The 22,411-nt window shown below is 59.0% G+C and overlaps 2 protein-coding genes across 2 annotated transcripts in view; one reads left to right on the forward strand and one right to left on the reverse strand.

Moving 5' to 3' along the window:
- Positions 1-11,375, forward strand: part of MEAK7 (MTOR associated protein, eak-7 homolog) — a 33,050-nt gene extending 21,675 nt beyond the window's left edge. The window contains exons 3-10 of the mRNA XM_040982294.1: positions 267-376; positions 2,952-3,132; positions 4,794-5,024; positions 5,253-5,397; positions 7,188-7,616; positions 9,033-9,151; positions 10,155-10,334; positions 10,750-11,375. Of these exons, the coding sequence (XP_040838228.1) occupies positions 267-376; positions 2,952-3,132; positions 4,794-5,024; positions 5,253-5,397; positions 7,188-7,616; positions 9,033-9,151; positions 10,155-10,334; positions 10,750-10,866 (1,512 nt within the window). The 3' untranslated portion in view covers positions 10,867-11,375. The remainder of the gene's footprint in view (positions 1-266; positions 377-2,951; positions 3,133-4,793; positions 5,025-5,252; positions 5,398-7,187; positions 7,617-9,032; positions 9,152-10,154; positions 10,335-10,749) is intronic.
- A 5,047-nt stretch (positions 11,376-16,422) lies between these two features.
- ATP2C2 (ATPase secretory pathway Ca2+ transporting 2) overlaps positions 16,423-22,411 on the reverse strand; it is a 35,842-nt gene continuing 29,853 nt past the window's right edge. Inside the window, exons 19-27 of the mRNA XM_040982153.1 lie at positions 22,219-22,316; positions 22,089-22,139; positions 20,949-21,115; positions 19,895-19,963; positions 19,687-19,803; positions 18,807-18,954; positions 17,668-17,766; positions 17,430-17,571; positions 16,423-16,568 (exon numbers count right to left, since the gene is read on the reverse strand). Coding sequence (XP_040838087.1) covers positions 16,423-16,568; positions 17,430-17,571; positions 17,668-17,766; positions 18,807-18,954; positions 19,687-19,803; positions 19,895-19,963; positions 20,949-21,115; positions 22,089-22,139; positions 22,219-22,316 — 1,037 coding nt within the window. The remainder of the gene's footprint in view (positions 16,569-17,429; positions 17,572-17,667; positions 17,767-18,806; positions 18,955-19,686; positions 19,804-19,894; positions 19,964-20,948; positions 21,116-22,088; positions 22,140-22,218; positions 22,317-22,411) is intronic.

Consider the following 22,411-nt stretch of genomic DNA (forward strand, 5'->3'; position numbering starts at 1 on the left):
TCCAGGGGTGATGGATTTAGGGCCCTTGGGGAGTGGAATTCCCAGTGCGGGAAAGAGTTTGGGCCTGAGAGTGCTTGGGTAAGGCGAGCGAGGAGTCGTGGGCACACCAGGTTTTTCAGGGTATGTGGCGGGTTGGCTGGGAGCCTGGCTGAGCTGACTCAGGCAGAGGCTTGGCTGCCTCACTGCGCTGTGGGAATCTTCTGCTCACTTGAATGCTGAACATGGTCATTTGCTCCTAAAACTCAATCTCTCTGCTTCCACTGCAGGTTAGTGCCTCTCTGGCCTCTGCCCGCTGGGTGCCCACAGGTCTGCCCCCCGTGGCAACCACCACTGGTCACCAGCAGGAGTACAGGACTGCCCCCTCCGAGACCCACAGGTGCAGCAGCCTTTAGTGTGTTCCTAGAATCCACAGGGGTGGGCCTCCAGAAGGCCTGGGCCAGAGCACACCGGCCAGCACGAGACTGTCCTCAGCTGTGTCCGTGAGAATCCTGTCATGGAAGAGCCTTGTCGGGGGCTGCAAGTCTGGTGGCCCGAGTTTGGGGAGGAACAGGGGGAGACACAGGCTTCTGGTCCCCTGATGGGGCCCGCCCTGTCACCATGCGTGCCTCTCATGGGGCTCTCCACCCCACCCCACTCCTCTCCTGCTCATTTCTGTCCTCCCAACTGGTGGCTTGCAGGAGCTCGGCTCAAATTTGGCTCTTGCTGACCCCAGGTTCCCCCCAAGGCCTGTGTGTGCTGTGGACCTGCCAGAATGTGTCCCTGGGAGGGGATTTCCTGATCTGGTTGTGCTCCCCAGCCACTCCGGTCCCTGCATCCCTCACCCCTGTCTGCCCAATCAGGACCTAATTCCAGGATTCCAGGATGGGCCCCTTCTGTGGCTATGGGAGTCAGGTGTGGGTGCTGGGTAAGGCCCTGCAGGGCATGGCCCCTCAGTCCCCCTCTGCTGGGCCAGACCCTCACCCTGCTGCTTTCTGAGTGAGTGTCCTCATGAGGCCCTGCCCTGCAGGAGTAGGCTGGGGCCTCTGCGTGGTGTGGCCCTGCAGCCTTGGTGGCTCTCTGCCCAGGCTGCACTCCTCTGAGCAGGAGGAAGCTGTCTTTGCACCTTGCCGGGGGAGGGGTCTGTGATGATATCGCCAGCAGGCCCACTTGCTTCTCCAGTTGGGGGGCGGCCATTCTACATGCACACCAGGCAGGCCCTGTGGGCTGTGCAGACCTGGAGCCCGTCCCTAGTCGGGGTGGGCAGTGTGTGTGCCGCAGGAGGCAGCAGCCCTCATGACTCCTGATGCAGGGAGCAGGAATGTGGCCTGGGCTGGGCTGGCCTGGCACTGGCTCGCGGGCACACACGGGTCCCCGTGCCTGAGGCCCAAATGCCAGGAAGGGCCCATTCTGTGGCTGTGGGAGCTGGGTATGGGTGCTGTGTATGCCCTTAGGAGGTAGTGCCGTAATAGTGGTTGCAGGTGGACTGTGGGGGCACCTTGGGCCCTGGGGACAGTAGGGAGTGCCAAGTAGTGTGAGGGGTGCCGGGCGGCGGGGGCGAGTGCTCTGCTTTGGAGGCCGAGCCGAGAACTGTTTTTTGTACACACTACACTCACACATATTTAGAAAACAAACTTGCATTTCCCTGGGCAGAGGAGCAAGCCAGGAAGCTCAGGACATGTTTGGCCAGTGCTGTGGTGGCTGACTGGTGACACACGAAGCCATGACCTTCACGGCACCCAGGTCACATGCAGCTTGTCTCTTGGGTCTGTCCTTTCCTGCTGGCCAGTGGGCAGGTGGCCCTCAGAGCAGCAGGGTCACCTGGGGTTCCTGCAAAGCAGAAGTGTCTGTGACCCGGAAGGCAAAAGCAAGACCTCCACGCCAGCCCCGGATGCACTCTCTCATCCCTGGTTCATGTGAATAACGCCTTGCCTTCCCCTCGTAGCCAGGCCTGCTGTGTCTTGGGTCAAAACGACCATGTCAGGTCGTGGTCACAGACCAATGCAGAGCAAACACTCCCCAGGCCACTGAGCTGAGCACCAGTCCCTTCGGGGAGCTTGGTGTTGGGGGCTCCGGTTCTGGGGGTGTGTGAGTGAGCAGGAGATGAGGGCACGGGACTGGCAAGCCATCGGAACATGGCATTGTCCCCAGGAGGATTGGACACGGACGGCCACGTGACCCAGGGAGGCCACTGCCATTCCCATATTGAGACAGGGGGGACCTTGAACACAAGAGTCCCCTGTAGCACTGTCATGAGGGCCACAGGAGGAGGCTGCTGGCTGTCCAGCAGGTAATAAGGAGGTATGTGTGTGTGTGTGTGTGTGTGGCGTGTCAGTTGGGAGGAGAGACGTTCTGATGCTTGCCACAGCCGAGGTGGCCCAGGTGGCCCAGGCGGCCCAGGTGGCTACTGCCACTCCCTCTGCTCAGGCAGACGAAGCTTGCCTGCCTCACCACCCAGGCAGGTTGACACCAGCATGTGGCCTGGGCTCACTTGGTTCAGTTGTCACAACACCTCGTCCCCCCACCACACCCCCTGAGGCAGGGCTGTGATGCTTGCATTTCACAAATGGGCCAACTGAGGCAGAGGATTCCAGCAGCTTGCCCAGGACTGCATGCCTGGTAGCCAGAATCAAGAGCGTGAAGGGAAACGGTCTCAGATAGTGCGTCTTGCTTAAATGGGTGGGAAGATGGAGTCCCACTGATAGCTCGGTTACGGGCGACCTGGGAGCTAGGATTTCAGGCACAGAAACCTGACCTGACTGGCTGCTTCCCTGTTTGGGGGATCCTGGGGTGGATCCCCCAGGATCACCCGCTGGACATGCATGGATGTGGAATCCCCCTGCCCCGTCACACTGCGACAGTGGTGGTTGCAACAAGGTGCAGCTGTGTTTGCCGATGAAGAGGTTCATGAACTGCTGCCGTTGTGTGGGTCGCACCCTGACTTCTCACTGCCCCTGCATCTTCTCCCTCTGCAGGGGATCCCGCTGCACCAGAGCCCAGATGGGCAACAGCAGGAGCCATGCGGGGCCAAGGCTCTGCCCACGGTTCCTTCCCCAGGAGCAGGCTGAAATTGACAAGTTGTTTGATGCTCTGACGGCGGGCCAAGGCGGCCGCACAGGTGTCCCAGCCCAAGCCTTCTCCTTGCAGGCACTGAAGGCAAGAGTGGCAGCTGCTGTGGGTGGGAGTGGGGTCTGTGCATGGTGGTCCCTGAGTTGAGATGGGTATGTGGGCGAGTTTGCTGTATGCAAGGGGCTGGGGGTACATGTCAGTGTCCTGGTGGTCTCTGTGCCTGCAGCTGTTGCCAGGACAAGCTAAATACCCTTTCCCCTTCAGAATCAGTAGAGTGAGGGAACTGGGATTCAATAGTCGTTTGACGTGATGTTTGGAGAGCATTGGCCCTTGGGACTGACACCAGGGGACAGACTAGAGAGTGGGGTGGCCTGCGTGGCATTCACAGGTCAGCTGGCCAGGTTGTTTGGAAGGCACCTTTGCCTCTGGCAGCTCAGAACAAGCAGATCCTGAACTCCAGGTTCCTCTTAGAAGGAGTTGAAGTTTGCCTTTTGCCCGTTTCCCTGGGGACTCTTAAGGCAGGTCTCGGGGCCCAGAGTGAGGGGGCATCCAGGCAGAGCGGCAGTACCTGTTGGGAAGTGGGGGGCCTGCTGCCAATGCTGCATGTGCGTGGGGCAGGGGGTGGTCAAATGCGTGCAGTTGTGTGCCTGTGTCTGCCTACCCAGAAGCTCCCCTGCTGGCCGAGGTGGCCTCAGCGGACAGGGGACTGCAGTCCTGGCTGGCAGGTGGCTGCAGCATTCCCCAGCCTCACCAAGAGACTTGTAGTTAGGCGCTGATTGGAGCAAACCCACCAGGTCCTCTCTGGGGGAGAGTACAAGGGCTTTCTGGTGGTTCTAGGGTCACCTGCAAACGGCATTTTCTGAGGGGTGAAGCCTGCCTTGAGGGGTCAGGGGACATGGGCACTGTTACTGTGACTGCCAGGATGGCATGCAGCTCTCAGACCCTCCGCTGCCAAGTCTGTGCTCTTGTTCCTAGCTGGCACTCCCCTCCACTTCCTGTAATCCGGGATGAGAACAGAGTTGACACTGGAGGGAAAAACAGTATTCAGAGACTAACTGACGAGGCATTACCAAGCCTGATGGTGCAGCTGCTTGGAGCGCCCACGGCTGTGTTGGGGTGCCTGGGATCAAATCCCACCTTTCCTTGTGATTCAGCTTCCTGCTAATGCACCCCGGGAGGCGTTGCTCAAATACTGGGAAGTACTTGAACCCCTTGCCTTGCACAGGAGAGCTCCCAGCTCCTGGCTGCCGCCTGGCACAGCCCTGACTGTCATGGGCATTTGTTGGGGGGCGGGGACAGCAGATGAAGAATTCTTTCTAGTTCTCTGCCTTCCTAAGAATAAGCAAGTAGACATATCTTTTTATTAAAAGATTTAAAACAACTAAAAGTTAATTTAAAATACACACTGAGCATGCAGGACTTGGACCAAGCGTTTGGCAGTGCATGTTAGACCCCTCGGCCGTGCACAGGGACCCACGTCACCTGTGCTCACACCCTCAGACGTACACATGGCAGCTATGAGGACCCAGGGTGAAGAGGGCACGTGGCCAACTCGGGGAGAGCAGAATGTGTGTAGGGCAGGGAGGCAGTGCATGAAAGGGGCTGAGGGGCCAACGTGGGCCGTGATCAGGATGGGGTGCGGGGGCTGGGGTTCAGGAGCTGCTGGCTGTGCCCCTGCTTGTGTTTCCCCTGGCACCACCAAGCGAGCCTACGCCCGCCCCACCTCCTCTCCTGCTTGTCTCCCACAGAGCTACCTTGGGCAAGCACTGCCCGCACACATGGTGGCCAGGCTGTATGATGGCATGCGGGGGGTCGACCCGGCCAGAAAGGCACAGGTGCCCAGTGAGAGCGTCTCCCGGGAGCAGTTTGTGCTGGCCATGTCACACCTATTGAAGGGAGACGCCACCGAGAGGAGCGCCCTGATTCTGAAAATGATCTCCAAGACAGGTGGCCCAGTGAGAGCCCACGAAGTACAAAGGGTAGGTAGGGGCTGCAAGACCCTCACAGGCTTTCCTGGGGAGGGCTGATGGAGACAGGCACCATGGGGAACCCTGAAACGCATGACAGGCGCTTTGCAAAACTCCCAGAGTAACAGAGCATGGTGTTAGAAACCCAAGTAGCCGGCTGGGGTCTGTTGTGCAGAAACTAGCCCTGCAGGCCTGGGGCCACAACTGCTTTGTCCCTGATGACGAGTTGTGCTCTTGAAGTTCACAGAGGACCTGGTGGGCTCCGTGGCGCACGTGCTGGCCCACAGGCAGGAGCTGAGAGGCTGGCTGGCCAAGACCCCCGTAACTGCATCGCCCAGGGTGCAGGCGCTGGCCACGCAGCTACTATCCGAGATGAGACTTCCAGGCAAGTACCTTCGTGTCCCTGGGGGTGACGTGGATCCCTGGCCCTGTGCAGCGGCTTCTGCCATCCCAGTATTCCTGTGGATTCAGGATGCAGGGGTGCTGTGGGCAGGAGTGGACCCCCCACCCTGCCTCTCCCGGTTCCTGATGGCTGCTCATAACCCATCTCATTTCTGCACGGGTGTACTGAGGTCTCCTCCTGTTTCCATTTGGGACGTTTGAGTCCATCTGTCCCACCCCACCCCCGCCCTGGTCGGTCTGGCTCTGGGTGTCCCATTGTTGACCAGCATTTGGGTTTTTAATTCCCTCTGCTTGCTTCTGGTTTCTGTTGGTCTTTTCCTGTCTGAAGGTTGACGTTTCGCTTGCCTGTCCGAGGTCTCACTGTTTTCCCTGCCATGGCTGTGTTGCCCTCTGAGCAGAGCTGTGGCCGCCTCCCCGCTTGTCTTGGCGTGTTGGCTGTTTTCTCTGTCAGCCCCGGGCCTGCTGACGATCCTCTGTGCCTTGTTCGCCCTGCTGGCCGTTTAGAAATGAGCTATTTAATTTGTCCATGCCTGGGATTTTATCAAATTGGCTTTTGTTATCAGTTTATAATTTTATTCCATTAGGAGGACATGCTTTGTAGGTTTTCCTTGAAGCTCTGCAAAGCGGTGTATTGTTTATTGAAAAGAGCCTATTTTGCTATTCGAGGAGGACTAGTGTATATTTAAATATAACAGGAATTTAAAAAATTATGATAAGTCCTTTGGCAGGCATGGTAAACTTACTTTATCAATGAGTTATTGTTTTAATGTGAGGCCAGATGGTAAAAATATAAGTTGAAAATAAGTTATATTTCAAAAATATAGGTGAGAAATTTGGAACTGGAACAGAATAAAGCCATATTAGTGTGAGTGGTTTATGGGCAAACTGCTCTCCTTCTTCTAAAGTTAATATTGTACAAGGAGCCGTAAAAACAACCCTTACATTGACTCCTAAGGTGAGCCAGTTAAGTAACGGTGCAAGGAGAAATGGAAGGTTCTGGAGAAGGGACAGGGATGGGAATTCTGAGGGGTTTCCTGGTGAGCAGGTGAGTCTGGGTGGGAGGTGGCATCGCTGCTCAGCCTAAAGCCAGAGTCCCACAGGCTGGGAAGAGCAGGAGCTGCCCACTGAGCCGTGTCTGTGCCGGCAAGTGCCTTGTGTCCGTGGCTGTGTCAGTCCTAGGACGTCACTGTCCTCTTGGTAGGCTCCAACCCAGCTGGGGTAACCGGAACCAGCCACACTGGTGGCTGAAGCAAGGCCGAGATTTCCTGGTTAGGTTCCAGGCAGCAGCCTGGCCTGCAGGGGGCGCCCTTCCAACAGCAGAAGCTGGCTGCTCTGGGTGCAGCCTTCGAGGTGCTGGTGTTGGGGGGACTCTGGCTGGAACCCCCTTGCGAGGACCTGTCCGGGAGCCTGTGCCTTGCAGCCAGGAGAGGGGAGGAGAGTGCCTTGGGTGTCGGTGTTGCCTCTACAACCCCAAGTCTCACAGCCGTGGGAAGAAGGCAAAAGGAGATGAGTGAGGTTCACTTGAGTGCACTGCAGGGGACATTTAAACATGTCCTCAAAAAAAAATCTCACCAGCTCCCTTCTGAGCTACTTTGCATACTGGGTCTCGGAGAAGGGTCCATATTGCACAAAGGCAGGCCACCTTCCCTGTCTCCGTGGCCAGGGGAGGAGTGTGTGGTCCCGACCTGGTCAACACAGCTGTGGGCAGCAGTGCACAGCCACCATGAAGGGACGCCCGGTGGCTCTCGCTAACCCTGACTCCACCTTCTGCAGGCGGTGAGGTATTCCTGAGTCCTCAGTGGCTGGACCGTGACTGCGACCACGCCGTGCTGGAGGACTGGGTGTCCAGGGTACCCCACGTGGCCACGTTTCTGAGCGTGGTTGTCCACAGAGGCTTTCTCCCCCGGAGCTCACCTCTCCCTCTGGCCACGCTGGTGCCCAAGCGCATCATGGACCCAGGGCAGGACTTTGAGAGCGTGCTGGATGTCCTATCGGTCATCTACATCAACTCGCACCTGCCCAGGGAGCAGCAACACTGCTGGCGGCTGCTCTTCTCCTCCCAGCTCCACGGGCACAGCTTCTCGCAGCTGTGTGGGCGCATGACACAGCGAGGGCCCTGCGTGACCCTGCTTGAGGACCACGATGGCCACGTGTTTGGTGGCTTTGCCTCTTGCTCCTGGGAGGTGAAGCCTCAATTCCAAGGTGAGCCACTGTGTGCCAGCTGCTGCCACCATGGTGGGCTGGCTGCTGCCTTGGTGCCTCGGGTGCTGACTGTACCTGCTGGTGCTGAGCAGGGCCACCCCCCAGCCACCTCCATTGGCATCTTGCCACACAGGTGTAGTGAGATGCTGTACTGCTCTCTGTGGCCTCAGGTGCCAACAGCTCCTGTGCTTGGGTGCTGAGAAGTGTCAGCTTGGCCCTGGACTCTGGGGTGCGGACCAGCTGCCTGCCTCCTCTCTGTGTGCCTGGGGGCCCCTGCTGCAGGTGGGAGCGTCAGGAGCACACACACAATGCCTGCTCCTGGCTGCACACGACCTCATGACTGCACCTGTGGTACCCGAGTGTTCTATTCCCAAGTAGGCGTAATTTTGCCTGATGACACGGAGAGATGCGATCAGCCCCGAGTTTCTGATCCGTCCTTTTCTGGGTTGTGAGCACAGAGTGTGGGAAGTGGGCAGCATCGTGTGTGGACTGTGTCCACCTGTGGCCCTGGGTCCCTGTTTGCAGCATTGTGTGTGTTCATCCCAGATAGAGCTCCGGCATTGGAGACGCTGTGTGGTTCAGCAGCTGCAGCCGTGTCTTGATCTTGGTTGTTTCCCGTGAGGCCATTCTGGCGGGTTCTCGCCGCTGCATCCTGATCTCAGGGGCCAGCTGGTTCCTGTCTCTTGACCTTGACCACCACGGAGCTCTCTGGATGTAGTCTGCAGGTGTATAGGCCTCACTGTGGCAGGATGGACCCTGTCTGCTTGTTCAGCACTGTCCTTTCCCTGAGCCGCTTCACTGCCATCCTTGCTGCACCTGTACTCCCAGGGTGTGCTGTGACAGCCCATTCTGCTTAGAGCATCCTTCACAGCTTGCCCTGACCTTGTGTCCAGCAGGTGGTCCCCTGGGCCATGAGCTCAGATGGCTGTGGGGTCCCTGGTGCTGAGCGTCCTCAGAGGACACGAGGTTGCCCAGGACTTTGGACCCTGGGCATTGTTAGGGTTCTGCTGGCACCTTTCTGTCAGTGGACTGTGTGCCCACACCTGTCTGTGCCTCGGTGTCGCTCGGCCTCTGTGCGTTCCTTTGGGCAGTTGGGGTGCCCAGCTGCGCAGGCCCTGTGCTGCCTGCTGTTTGTGCTGGGGTGTGCTTGGCTGGCATGCACCACTTCCGGCAGAGTCTAGAGCCCTGATCTCCATGCCCCACCTTCCCCCCGCCCCCAGCCAGAGCCCAAAGACCTGCCCCCCCAGGGAGATGTTGCTCTCCCGATGGCCACTGCACTGGCTCCCGCACCCCGAGTCCACTTATCTGTTGTCCTGCGAAGCATGGCAGGTGTGGGATAGTCGTGATCCCTAGGCTGCAGCTCGAGGCTCTCCACACAGACCCTGCCCATGGATCTTGTTCACTGGTCACTTTCAGGGGACAACAGGTGCTTCCTGTTCTCCATCTGCCCCAGCATGGCAGTGTACACACACAGCGGCTACAACGACCACTACATGTACCTGAACCACAGCCAGCAGACCATTCCCAACGGACTGGTAAGGCTGTGCACAAGCTCTGCCCACGTCCTCGGTGCATGCCAGGAGCATGACCGCCAGGGTAGGGTGCCCGTTCGGGGACATGGCCTCTGTGGAGCTTCCAGGGGTTATCCCTCTTCCTGATTCTCAGAAGATAGATCTGTGGTTTAGAAGGTGTCGGTGGCAGGCCTGTCTCCAGTTGTCTGGCCACAGCTTGGGGCATGAAGCAGGGTGCGGCTATCCTGGGCTGGGGTCATCTGGGGGTAACTCCGGAGGTGGCAGGTGGGGCTGCAGCTGGGGTGGGCATGGCTCTGGTCTGGGCTTCCCCTCCACTTGGTGGCTGAGTCATGGGATGAAGAGGGTGAAAGCCAGGGCCTTGCGGGGGCTGAGGAGAGGGACTAGGCACCAAAGATGCTGACTTTTTGACAAATAGCTCTTCCAACTTTGCACTGAGCTGGCAGGGGATGCTGGGCGTCCTGCTGTCACCCGGGAGGTCCTGGGCTATGGGAGTGGAAAGGCCAGGCTACCTTTGGCCACCACATACCCTCTCAGGAGCATGGGGTTTCCAGCCTCAGAGCAGAACCTGGAGTGCCCAATCATGGGCAGTCATGGAGCTGGCAACAGGGTGCTGGCAAGCTGCCCCTGTGCACAGTCTTGCTGCACCCATCAGAACCCGCTGGGGACCAGGGAGGTTCCATGGAAGGAGGATGGAGACTGCACGTGCATGCTTGCCTTGGCTCAGTGTGAGCAGTGGCCACTTCCTCATCTGCTCACAGCCTGCACGCCCTGAGCTCACTCCAGCCTGTGCAAGGAGGACCATGCCTACTGGGGCAGCTTGCCCGGTCTGAGTCCTGGCGGTCATCGTGCCTTGGGCCCTGACAAATGGTCCTTCCTGTGGCACCCCTATGTCCCTCTCTGTTAAGGCACGAAGGGAAGCTGTGTCCTCCTCTGGCCCACCCCGTCTGGTTCAGTACCGAGGGCAAGATGTGGGTGACACCTTTCTCGATTGTCACTTCCTTTGCAGGGCATGGGAGGGCAGCACCACTACTTTGGGCTCTGGGTGGATGCCGATTTTGGGAAGGGACACAGCAAAGCCAAGCCGACGTGCACCACGTACAACAGCCCACAGCTGTCTGCCCAGGAGGAATTCCGGTTTGACAAGATGGAGGTGTGGGCAGTCGGAGAGTCCGAGGAGTCACTGCTGGTGAGTGGTGGGACCCAGGGCTTCTCTCGACTTCCCCAGGTTTCCCCTGCGTGTTCCTCCCTCTGGAGTGGCTTTGTTCCGGGTCGGCTTCTGGTACAGGACGCAGGGTAGCTTAGCGCAACAGCCATGGGCAATGGCAAGGCATGTAGGCATCCCTTTACTCTGTGCCCATTTGCAAGGCGAGGAGGAGGGCCCAGGGGTCTGCCTGGCCCCTGCCAGGGATGGCCTTCGGGGTGGGTGGGGCGTTGGTGCTGGAGCCCACCTGGTTCCTTGGGGTACGGGATGAGCATGGACAGTTCTGCAAAGTTGGTGGGGGGGCACTAGCAGGAACCACTGCCTATCCCTGGTTCTTGGGGATCCACTCCTCCCTCTCTGCCTGGCCCCCTCCATCACCCCTTCTCCTCTCCTGCCCCAGGCCACGAGCAAGAAGAGCATCCTGGATGTGGATCCCGAGGCGCAGGCCCTGCTGGAGATCAGTGGGCGAGCCCGGCACAGTGAGGGGCTCCGGGAAGTCCCTGACTGTGACCAGTGAGCAGGGGCCTCTGCATGGAGCTGGACACAGACTCCCCTCCTCTCACTCTGGTTGAATTTGAATGTGGAGCCCCCCAGGGTCATGGCCAGACCACCCCAAAAGTGCCTGAACAGAACACACAATGGCATCAGAATTCTTATACCATTGGGGACTGTCACCCAGAAGTGCCACCTGCCACAGTAGCTACTTGGTTGAGTGTCAGTGAAGTGTGAAGGCGCTGCTGCATTGGAGTCCGTGGCTGGCCCTGGACTAAGTGCCTATAGAACTGAGGTCTGAGCCCGCTGCTGATCACTCAGCCCCTGCTGCGACCGTCGCCCAAGCCCTGGGAAGCTGGTCCGTATGGAAGACAGGAATTGGAGTGGCCTTGGCAACGGCTCCTGCTGGCCTGGAAACCCTGCTGTGTGACTGTTTACACATCGGGCAGGGCCATTGTGTGAGGGACAGAGGCCGGAGCCTCAGCAGACACCGTGGACTCAGAGGGTGTGGACCTCAAGTAGGGCTTTGTACTGTACTTCCGCATCCACTGTGCTTACGGGGCCTGGGCCACCACCCACGTGGGAAGACAAGCTGTGCCCACAGACAGCTGGCCGAGCTTCATTCTGATGCTGACTTTGACATGGGGCCCTTCAGGGGGTCTACAGGCAGGAGCCCTGGCTCGTGTGCACACAGTGGGGCCGGTCAGCACTGCCACTTGCCTGGAGCAGCTCGCTCGTGGAGAATGACGGGGTAAGTGGACAGTGCAGCCTCCTTCTAAACAAACCCCGTTGTTCCAAGCTGCTGAATGTTGTGCAGGGGGCCTCTGGGAAGGGCCGCTGCACCCCACAGGCGCCAACCCCACACACAGAGAAGTCCCCGCTGGAGGACTCCAAGCTTGCCGCCTCTTCCGGGGGGGTCATGAACTCAGACCTGCTCTCATGGTCTTGGGTAGAAGCTACAGGATGCTGGCTGCTGCATCTGCCCGGGCATACTACACTGGCAGCACCCAACTGGGGCCTCGCGCACCAGCCCTCACAGCAGGGCCAAGGACGGGACATGATGACTGACCTGGGCCTGAGACGCTGGCAGTGCCCGTGTCAGCACGTGCCGTTGTTGACCTGTGAAACAGGCAGTAGGTGCCAAGGAAGAGCTACAAGACAGAGCTGGAGGCCCCCACGAGGTACAAGGAAGGAAGGGGTAAAAAAAAAAGTGGTTCACGTTGTAAGCATGCCTATTATTTTGTTCCCCTGCCATTTTGTAGAAGTTAGGGCCGGGCCGGGCCGAAGCCGGCAGCCGGGCGCACAGGCTGGGGGGCTTCATGTCTGTTTTTCATGTGTGGGAGTATCTGTCTTTATGCTAGTAAAGCTTTCAATCAAGAACATCTGTTGATTTTTTTTAGCATCCATGTTTTGCTTCCTCATAGTTATAAGGGATAGAAAGTGAACAGGTTTCTAAATATTGGCCCTTGTATTTTAACCATCATTTTAAAATTTAAAATGTATTCATTTTGAAAAGTATTGGGGCTGGTTTGTATCCTGGTTGCTCCACTTCCAGTTCAGCTCTCTGTGGCCCATGGGACCCTGCACCCATGTGGGAGACCTGGAAGAAGTTCCTGGCTTTGGATTCACTCAGGCTCTGGCTTTTATGGCTACCTGGGGGTGAACCACCAGATAGATCTCTCTGTCTCTTCTCTCTAAATTTGCTTTTCAAAATAAATAAATAAATAACAACAACGACGAAAGTGTTGGAAGAGAGAGAAGGGTAGTTTTCGGTCTGCTGGCTCTCTGCCCAGGTGGCTGCAGTGGCCAGGGCTGGACCAGCCTGCACTGGGGGCCAGGAGTGTGTTCTAGGTCTCCCCTGGGGGGCAGGGACCCTAACAAGTGGACTGCCTCCTGCTTGTCCGGGCTGCCAGCAAGGAGCTGGATCGGAAGGACAGCAGCTGGGACCGCAGCTGGTGCTTGGGTGGGATACTGCGTTCCTGGCTGTGCCACACCACCGGCTCCTGTCCTCTGTGCTGTGGAAATCGGGTCCCTCTGACCTGTGGCCAGCACTCTTGTGACCATGTGTGCTGAGTTGGTCTGCAGCTTTTTTTTTTTTGTCAGATTTTATGCAAAGCATGATTCCGTTTTAAAGCTTTGTCAGCCTTAAAAAAATAACCTGGCACCTTCTCTTTACATCTTCCAGAAGAGAGGGGTTAGTGCCCCAGTCGGGTCAGATTCTCCAGGGGCTGGAGGCCAGGAGGCCAGAAGCGCCACCTGCCGTCCTGTTGGGCTCTGCCTGAGGTGGCTGTGCTGCCTTCCAGTTCTGTCTTCACACTGATCCACGTGGGATTGAGGGAGGTGTTGAACATCTGCCCTACTTTCTAGCATTTTCATGGCCGTGGATGGGATTTTACTCTGTTAGCCAGAACTCATTCTGCCTTTTAGTTCTTCCTTCTGCTTGTCTGAGGCTGGTTACACGTTTTTGTTTTTTATTTCTGAGTTGACGGTCACATTGCTGAACAGAATGGAGTGGAAGCAGTGACGACCCCCGGCTGCCGCCCTCCGAGCCCCGCCTCCTCTCAGGTGCGTGTGGGGCTCCCTGGGCTGCAGTTTGCCTGCTGTCCCCAGATGCCCGGGACTTCCCCGAGAGCTGGTGTCTGCACTTACCGAGCCACAGCCAGCGTGGTGGCGTCGGGGCTGGGTCTGCCTGCCGAGGCAGTGGAGGGCTCGTATGCCGAGCTGGCCTCCCAGGGGACCTGTCAAATGTCTGCAGCTCGTGCTTCTGCTCTGGTGTCATGGGTGCTGCACTGGACAGAGGCCCTGGAGGTGGCCGGGGTGACCCTGTCTTGCCCCTAAATGTGTTTGGCCTTGAGTTGCGCCCTGCCTGCGGCGGTAGTATGCTCCTTGTTGAGTGTGTTGTTAGCATCACTCTGTGTGTGTGTGTGTGTGTGTGTGTGTGTATTTGCTGCATTTTGTGGGTGCGCTTTCCCTGAGGGATTTGACTTAGGAATCCAAGTGCCCAAGGCTTTTGCGGTCCCATCCCTCGTCCCCCTAGCCTTGGCCCAGGAGTCAGAGTGGGATGCTGGCGTTGGCACAGCACTGCCCTGCGATCCCACCATACCCGAGGTGCAGGACACAGGGTGCTGAGTGGCTGGCACGGTGTGCCCCAGTCCTCTGGCACAAAGTACACAGCCGAGGCTTCCTCTAGGTCCTGTTGCTGTTCAGACACTCGCTTGTGAGCCCCACGGAACCCCCAGGAGCCCAGAGGCTGACGACCAGGAGGGCATGGGGGTGGTTTCAGGAGCCCCAACACTGAGAAGGCAGAGTCTGACACAGCATGTGCCCTGACTATAGTGGGCATCGCTCAGACTGTGTAGCATCCCTAGGCCCCCCTTCTGTGCACACTCCTGCCAGGCACTCCACGCAGAGCACTGGGTGGTGGAATCCAAAACCACACATGAATTTGCCAACATTTTTTTTTTTGCACCAAAATAAAACTTTTTATTTTAAAACTATATATTTATGTGAGAGGCAGAGAGAAAGAGCGAGCCCGTAGCTGTTGGTGCACTGCGCAGCTGGGAATTCCATCCCGTGGGCACCACTGGAATCATGGGAGCCATGCTGGTGCCGGCTGCTCTGCTGGAGTCAGGGACATGAGCAGGCATTGCACCTGCCAGTTCAAACCCCCATGCCCAGGAGGGCAGTGCCCTCACAGAGTGTCCCTGAGCGTTCCTGGGCCTGTCTTTGTGGGACTGCTTGTTGAGGTCTCCCTAGAAGTACCTGGGTAGGAGGGGTGGGTTCCCGTGTCCAGTTGGGATTCTGCTGGCTCGTCCTGCGGCAGCTGAGCAGACGCGGGTGGGGGGGGGGCAGGCACTGCGGTTTGCCCTGCAGAGGGAGCTGCACATTGCCCTGCTGGCCGCTGGCACCAGATGTTTTCCTGAACTTGCCATCTCACATCCTCTCTGGAGAAAACACTTCCAGGCTCCAGGTCCCACCTAAGCAACTTCTAGAAAGTTCTCAGAAATTCCAACTCGTTCAAAATCTCCTGGATACAAGTCCCCTGGTGGCTACTAAGTCTTCCTCAGTTCATCAGTTCTTTAGGCACCCGTGGCCCTCCCCAGCTCCTGAGGTTGTGGATGTGTCTTCCTTCAGCCCCCTGTGTAAGGTTTGGCTTGGAGGGATTCCTTGGCTTTGATGCACGCCCCCTAGTGGCAGCGCTGTTCGCTGCCACCACCATCCTGGTTCCCCTGAGTTGGTTCCGGATGTCTTGTCACTGGTGAGCTGGCTGGCATGTGGGCCACTCCTGGGGCCACACAGAATTGTCTTTTGGCCATTTCAGAGTCTGGGTCTGTCCACCTACATTTCAGAACAGTCCTGCTGGGGTTCCGATCGTACCTGCGTGAAGAGCATCGGTCAGTTCCGGGGAGAACTGGTGGCTTTCCCGGGCCAAGGCCGCCGATTCATGCGTATGGTTGTCTCTCTGCTTATTTTCCAGTTTTTGAAATTGGAATGTGGTGGTTCCCAGGCCACAGAGCCTGTACTCAATGGCATTGCTTCACACCTCAGTCTTTAGAATATTTAGTCTTTCTAAAATGGCACTGCACGTTTTGCCAGCTGGCGACTGTTCATTACTGGAGTGTAGACACACTGTTGATTGGCGCCGACCTAGTATATTTTGGCCAAACTCACCTGTCCTCCTCCTTTTAACGATTCTTTGGGGTGTGCTCTGCTGGTTGTTGTGGTCGGTGTATCCGGTCCCAGTTAGGACTACCAGTTCTTGGTTTGCACGCAGTGGGAGGTGGGCCCCCTCACCTCGGTGAGGGTGGGAGTCTGCGGGTCCCTGAGGATTCAGCAAGGACGTGTCTGCTCTGTCCTGGCTTGCTGAGACTTTGTTGTTTAAAATCAAGAGGAGGGCTTAATTTTAGCAGATGCTTGTCCTGCAGTTCACAACACCGTGGGGTTTCCCATCTGTGGGCTAGCCGCTGGAAGCAGTCACCAGTGAGTCTGGCTGAGTTTTTTCATCTTGGGATATACTAGCAAATGTCCGGCCCCTTCTGCAGTTTTCTGTAGCCTTGAGTAAACTGTCAGTTTCAGTAGGACCTAGCTGATCACCGCCTTTGGCCATGTCAGTGGGAGGTCTAAGCCAGGACTTCAGCAGCTTTCCTGTGTGGAGGGCGCGTTAGAGGGGGTTTTTAGCTGAGTTTTTGTAGCTTAGCTTGCAGAGCTAATGAGTGCTGCTGTGTGCTGTGCCTCCAGTGTCCACACAGGGCGGCTCTTCCTGGGATCCAGGGACCTTGTGACGCGCTGCAATGGCCTCTGATGGATCGTCGGGCAGCTGCAGTCTGCAGCCAGGCTGGTCCAGGGCAGCTCCTGTGTGGGGCAGTGTGCCCGAGTGGGCAGTGCCCTCTTGGCTCCGTCGCAGTTGGGAAGGTGGATTTAGTTCTTTAAACAGCATGGCATGTCAGGACAGCTCTGCCCGGAGGCCAAGAGGGAGGGACAGAGGGAGACGCGGTTCCCACAGGGTTTCTGAGCGCATTACCGTGTGCGTCCTCACGCTGCTGTGCCCCCAGGACACACACGGGCAGAAGGCAGAGCCGACTCAGGGGCCAGGACAGGGGCTGGTGGCCGCGCTGGCTTTGGGGTGCTTCTGGCCCTTCCCGGGCCCCCAGCAGTACTTCTCACACAGCTTGAGGAGCTCCGACAAAACGAACACGGACGAGGCCAGCCCCATGAGAAAGAGCAGGTCTGCGGAGGTGAGCAGAGGAGGATCATGGATGCCAGCTGTGCTGGCCCCCAGCCACTGGCACCCTGGACCCCGAGCTGTGTCCTGAGAAAGCCACAGAGAGGGGCACAGGCTCCCCTGGAGGTGAAGGACCAGCCCTGCTGCTTCCCCTGACAGAGCAGTGCCCCTCCCCCCCTCGAGAAACAAACCTGGGGTGGCCCAGAGCCTGGGCAGGGCACAGGGGCATGCTGGGCCCTAGGTAACACTGCCTGCCTGACACGTGCCTGGGGTCTCCCTACTCCCTGGGGCTGGTCAGGGGCACACGGGCTGCCCAGCTCAGCTGCGGCAAGGGGCAGCTGCCTCGCTTCCTGCAGGTGGAGGCAGGCGTGAGGCACCGCTGGCGTGCTCTGTGCCGGTGTCCACAGCGACATAGGCCAAGTGACCACCGCTGGTCTTGCATGGAGGGCACGGGCACCGCCCCCTGCAGCCTCGGACATGCCTGGCTAAGCCCAAGCTCCTGGGAGAGGTCAAGGGCAGGCAGGGTGGGCAGGACTAGGGCCACAGCCAGCTGTGGTCACTCTTGGGCCGCCCCTGCCAGTGCAACTTCAGAGAAAGGCAGTGCCAGCAGCCTGGGGAGGCCACAGCAGGCCTGGCCACTAACACCTGCTCTGCCCAGGAGGGGGTGGGGGGCAGCTGCTGCCTTAGGTAAGCAGGTGTTGGGGTCACCCCTGCTGCAGTGTCAGGCAGGCATCACAGTCAGGGCCGAGCCAGAGCCTCCTCTGGCTGCCCCCACCTTCAGGCTCGCAGCCTCCCACCGAGCCCGGGAGTGGGGAGAGGCCCCCGTGGGTGGGGGGTTTGACGCGGTGGGGGGAAGCTGTGCTCACCGAGCGCACCCAGGTTCTCTGTCTGGAAGACCTTCTGCAGGGGCGGGGCGTAGATGACGGCCAGCTGGCCCAGGATGGAGCCCAGCACCGAGTAGAGGAACATGTGGTTCCGGAAGAAGCCGAGCTCCACGATCAGTTTGGTCTACAGGTAGAAGGGTCACATGGGCTGCTGCAAGAGCTGCCCTTGTCCCACGGGGCAGGGGGCACGGGGCAGGGCTGAGGGGCCAGCGTGGCTTACCTGGGAGCGGCAGGTCAGGGCATTGAAGAGGTCGAAGAAGACAAAGCAGGTGAAGGTCATGGTCGTGGTGCGGGGGGTGCTGGTGCCATCTGCGGGAATCTGCAAGGTCAGGCACAGCCTGGGTGAGCGGGAGGGGGCAGCTGTGCCCACGGGCCGCTCGGGTGCCGGCTGGCAGGATGAGGGGGTGAGAGGAGCTGGTCTGGAAGCTGCGTTCCGGGATGGTGCTGGTTCAGTGGTTACTCTACTTCCTGTCCGAGCACCTGGGCTCTCGGCCTGAACTACTTGCAGCTTCCTGCAGCCCATGTGGGACACCTGTGTGGCGTCCCAGGCTCGTGGCTTCTGCTGGCTCCTGTGGACATCTGGGGCATGGGCAGCGGGGATGGAAGAAAATGCTCTCCCTCCCGCCCCGTCTCTCTCCGCCTTTCAAAGCAGTCAGCGGTTTCCTTCCGTCTGGAAGTCTTTGCCACTGGAAGGAAGGGCAGCTCTGAGCCACAGGGCTGACAGGTGCAGGTGGTACAGGTCAAAGGGAGACCACTCCTCCAGCAGGAAATGGTCCCAGGGAGGGGACTGCGTTATTGGTAGGGGAACTCCCTACCAAGGATAGGGAGGGGCTGACCTTGGAGCGCTGGGGAGGAAGCGGGGCTGTGACGGGCCCAGGGAGAGAAGCTGGAGAAACTGCAGGAGGGAGTGTCAGGGGAGGGGGTTGGCTGATGCTGTGGGGGCCGGGCCCCTCCAGCCCCGCTGCTGCTGGGTGAGAGCTCACCCTGTGAGACAGCTGAGGCCTACTGCACAGGAGCTCACCGGGCATGGACAAGGCTGAGCACACAGAGCTTTGGCCTGAGAACGGCAGGAGCCGTCCCACACTGGAGCAGCTCAGGGGAAGCTGGGTGGACCCAGCAATATGTCCACCCCTTACAAGGCTTCACCCTGTTTCCTGCTGATGGGCGGGGACAGGGGGAGGGCCCCCAGCCCTCAGTAGGAAAACAGCATCCTGTGCTCTGTCCCCAACTCCTGCCTCTGTCACTGCCTTTCCCCTGCCCACCCTGGGTCGGCCTTGTGGGGTGGGCATCCTGCCCTGCACCACCTGCGGTGTGGGCATTGTGCCATCCCCAAGTGAAGCAGCACAGCGCAGGGCTCACCTCTTTCCAGAAGACGAACAGCGTCCCGCTGATGATGATGGCAGCGGACAGGAGGGTACGCAGGAGCAGCGCGCGGCCCAGGATCTTGTCCTGTACCCTGCGGGGCGGCTGTCCCAGGGCGTCCTGGTCCACGGGCTCCACCCCCAGGCTGCCCAGAGAGAGGTCGCGTGTGAACCAGGAGGCTGGGTTCAGCTCGGGTGGGCATCAGCTGCGGCCGAGGGCTGCCCTGTACCGACGTCTGCCTACCCCACCTGTCCCTCCCTCCAACAGCTGCCTGCACGGTTCCTTCTGGTACCCACTGGTGCCTGATGGCATGGCAGTTGCCTACCCCTGCAAGACTGCCACAGGGGTCCTCCTTCATCCTCTGACCCCTGCCATTGCTGGAAGGGGCCCCAGCCAGGCCTGCCCTGGAGCCCCCTGCCAAGACAAACAGGAGCTGGGCTCTGCACTGGCTTACTCTTCCAAAGCTGGACTAAGCGGGGTGGCGGGGACAAGAGGCCAAGGCCTCCCCCTGCATGGGACAGCGATACCCTACTCCCGGGGATGGGGTGCTTGTAAGAGACAGGGTGACAACCTCTTCCTGGGCAGCTGTCAGCAAAGCAAGGAAGGGTGGGTACAGAGGATGCTGGCACTTAGCCCCACAGCCTGCTCGGGGTCTGCAGAGGTCTCCGACTCCTGTGCTGGCTGCTCCCTCTGGCTCGTGCCAGAGGCTGGGCGCCAGCAGAGAGCAAGCAGGTCTGCCTCTGCAGTGGGAGGGGCAGTGGGTAGAAGAGGGCTGCACTGGGTTAACGGAGAGGACTTCTTGGAGGTGGCTGGTTGCGGTCCCTCCAAGCCGCACTGCCCCACTCCCTGCAGGGGCCACTGGGGCTCGGGGTCTCACCTCTGCGCCGGGGGCCCGTCCATGATGATGTTGATCCACAGGATCTGCATGGCATTGAGGGGGCTGGGCAGGTTGAAGACAGTGGACAGGGTGATGAGGCTGAGGGCGGAGATGCTCCTGCAGGGCAGAGTGGGCCGTGACAGCTGCCGGCCGGCCTGGGCGCAGTGCCCACCTGCGTGCCCTCCTGCCCCGAGCATGGCTGACTTACGTGCTCAGCTGGAAGCGCACGAAGTTCTTGATGTTGTGGAAGATGCCCTTGCCCTCCTCCACTGCGCTCCTGGGGGAGGAAGGGGGTGAGGGGCCCGGCGGGGGGTGGGGGGTGCTGCGCCCTGTGTGGCCTGCAGCTGCACTCATTGTCCCCTCGTGGCACAGCTGGGGGGGGCAGGCAGGTGGCTTCAGGGACGGGAGGGGGCGTGGGGGATTTACAGAAGAGAAGCCATGAAGCTGTAAACGCACTGTACTTCTCAATTTTGTTGTTGAAAGGCAGATTTACAGAGAACCTCCACCTGCTGGTTTACTCCAACAGCCTCAGCTACCAGAGCAGGGCTGGTCTGAAGCCGGGAGCTGCTTCTTGGTCTCCCACGTGGGCATTAGCCACAATCCCAGGTGCATTGGTAGGGAACTGGACCAGAAATGGAGCAGCCAGGACTCGAACCAATGCCCATGTGGGATGCCGACACTGCAGGCAGTGGCTTAACATCACAGTGCCAGCCCCTCAGTGCACTTGTTAAACGCTGCGGGAGCAGATTGTGCGGTGGCTTTGTGGTGAGGGGTTAAGCCTCTGCTATCAGAGTGCTGGTTTGAGTCCCTACTGCTCCACTTCAGCCCAGCGCCTGTGGCACCTGGGAGGCAGCTAATGGCCCAGCCCTGGCCATTGGAGAAGTGAGCCAGGGGCCGTAACATCTCTTTGTCTGCCTTTCAAACAGATAAAACTTAGGGTACACCACCTGGGGCTCGTGTGGGTGGCAATGTGTGCTCATCTAGTTGGGGTGTCAGAACACAGCCCCCTCACAGTTACTGTGACAGAGGCAGGAATCGAGTCTTCATTAGAACTGAAATGAGCCTCCCTGGCTCCTGCCCACTGCCCAGGACCTTGCAGGCTGTCATCACACAGACCTCAGCCGGGCTGACCCAGAGCGGGAGGTGCAGGGCCTGGTGCCAGGGTGGATCAGCCCTGTCACAGTGTGGTGGCCCAACATGTGGTCACTCCCTCCCACCCCCAGGACTCCTCCCTGGCTGTCTGGTCCCCGGGAGCCGCTCACATGATGGCCGAGAAGTCATCGTCCACCAGGATCATGGTGGCGGCCTCCTTGCTGACGTCCGTCCCCATCTGCCCCATGGCGATCCCGATGTCAGCCGACTTGAGGGCCACTGCGTCGTTCACACCGTCCCCCGTCATGGCCACAATCGCCCCCGACTCCTGCAGTGCCTTTGGGGAGTGAGCTGATGGAGGCTTGCAGCACAAGGATGCCCCTTCCAGATGCTTCTGCCTCCCTCCCACGCCCCTGTCCGGAGGGTGCCGAGTGGTCAGCCCAGCTCCACCTGCACGAGCAGGAAAGGGGCAGTGCCTCGAACCTCTCAACCTCGGTCTGCCCATCATAAAATCAACACCCCCACACGGGGGTGGGGGGGACTAGGGACCCCTTCTCCCTGCCTTTCCCGCAGCAGGGACCTGGACAGTCACCCCTACTACATCTCCAAAACAAGGCCCAAGAAATGAACACTTTGAGAAAAATAACTAGCTGTGGTATAGCTGATAAAGCCGCCCCCTGCAGTGTCCCATACAGGAGCCAGTTTGTGTCCTGACTGTCTCACTTCTGACCCAGCAGCGGAAGATGGCCCACGTGCTTGGGCCTTGTACCCGAAGAGACCTGGAAGGAGCTCCTGGGCTTGGTTTGGCCCAGACCTTGGGGAGTGAAACTAGCAGAGGGAGAGGTCTCTTAACTCTGGCCTTGCTTTTCCTTCCTAAGATGCATTTTAATTGAAAGAGTTACAGGGAGCGAATCTTCCACCTGCTGCTGTCGCTCTATAAATGATCCCAGTGGCCAGAGCTGAGCCAAGCTGAAGCCAGAAGCTTCCTCTGAATGTCCCACATGGGTGCAGGTGCTCAGATTTGGGCCATCTTCCCTGCTTCCTCAGGCCCAAAGCAGACAGCTGGATCAGAACTGGAGCAGCCCGAACTCGAACTGGCGCCGATATGGGAAGGCAGTGCTGCAGACAGAGGATTAGCCTGTATGCCATTGCGCTGGCACCTAAACTCTGGCTTTCAAATACTTAAAAAAAAGTAATTTCCACAGACTGAGAATCAGAGGAGCTCGGGCATGGTCCCAGGTTCCACACACAACTAGAACATCGCCTGGCGCCCATGGCATGCCTGCTTCCCCCCTCCCTTCCCTGAGTACCTTGATGATCTTGAGCTTGTGTTTGGGGCTGGTCCTGAAGAATACAGACACCTGCATCAGGGAGGCGCAAGGTCAGGGTCTGAGAAGGGGAGCCCCCCGCCCCGCCCAGTTCCTGCCTCAGGAGCTCCACCTTCTGGACATGCTTGGCCAGCTCGCTCAGTTCCATGCCGTCCACTTCCTCCCCAGACATGGCCTGCAGCTTCCCATCACACAGGCCGATGCTTCTGCCTTCGGGGAGAAGCAAGTCAGAGATCTTTGGGGTTCCAGGGGTGGGGCTTCCAGCCCCCCCAACCTTCTGCATGTGGGCATCCACGAGAATTAGG

Source organism: Ochotona curzoniae, unplaced genomic scaffold, assembly GCF_017591425.1.
Source record: "Ochotona curzoniae isolate NIBS_2020 unplaced genomic scaffold, NIBS_Ocur_1.0 contig_3622, whole genome shotgun sequence".
NCBI classification, from domain to species: domain Eukaryota; kingdom Metazoa; phylum Chordata; class Mammalia; order Lagomorpha; family Ochotonidae; genus Ochotona; species Ochotona curzoniae.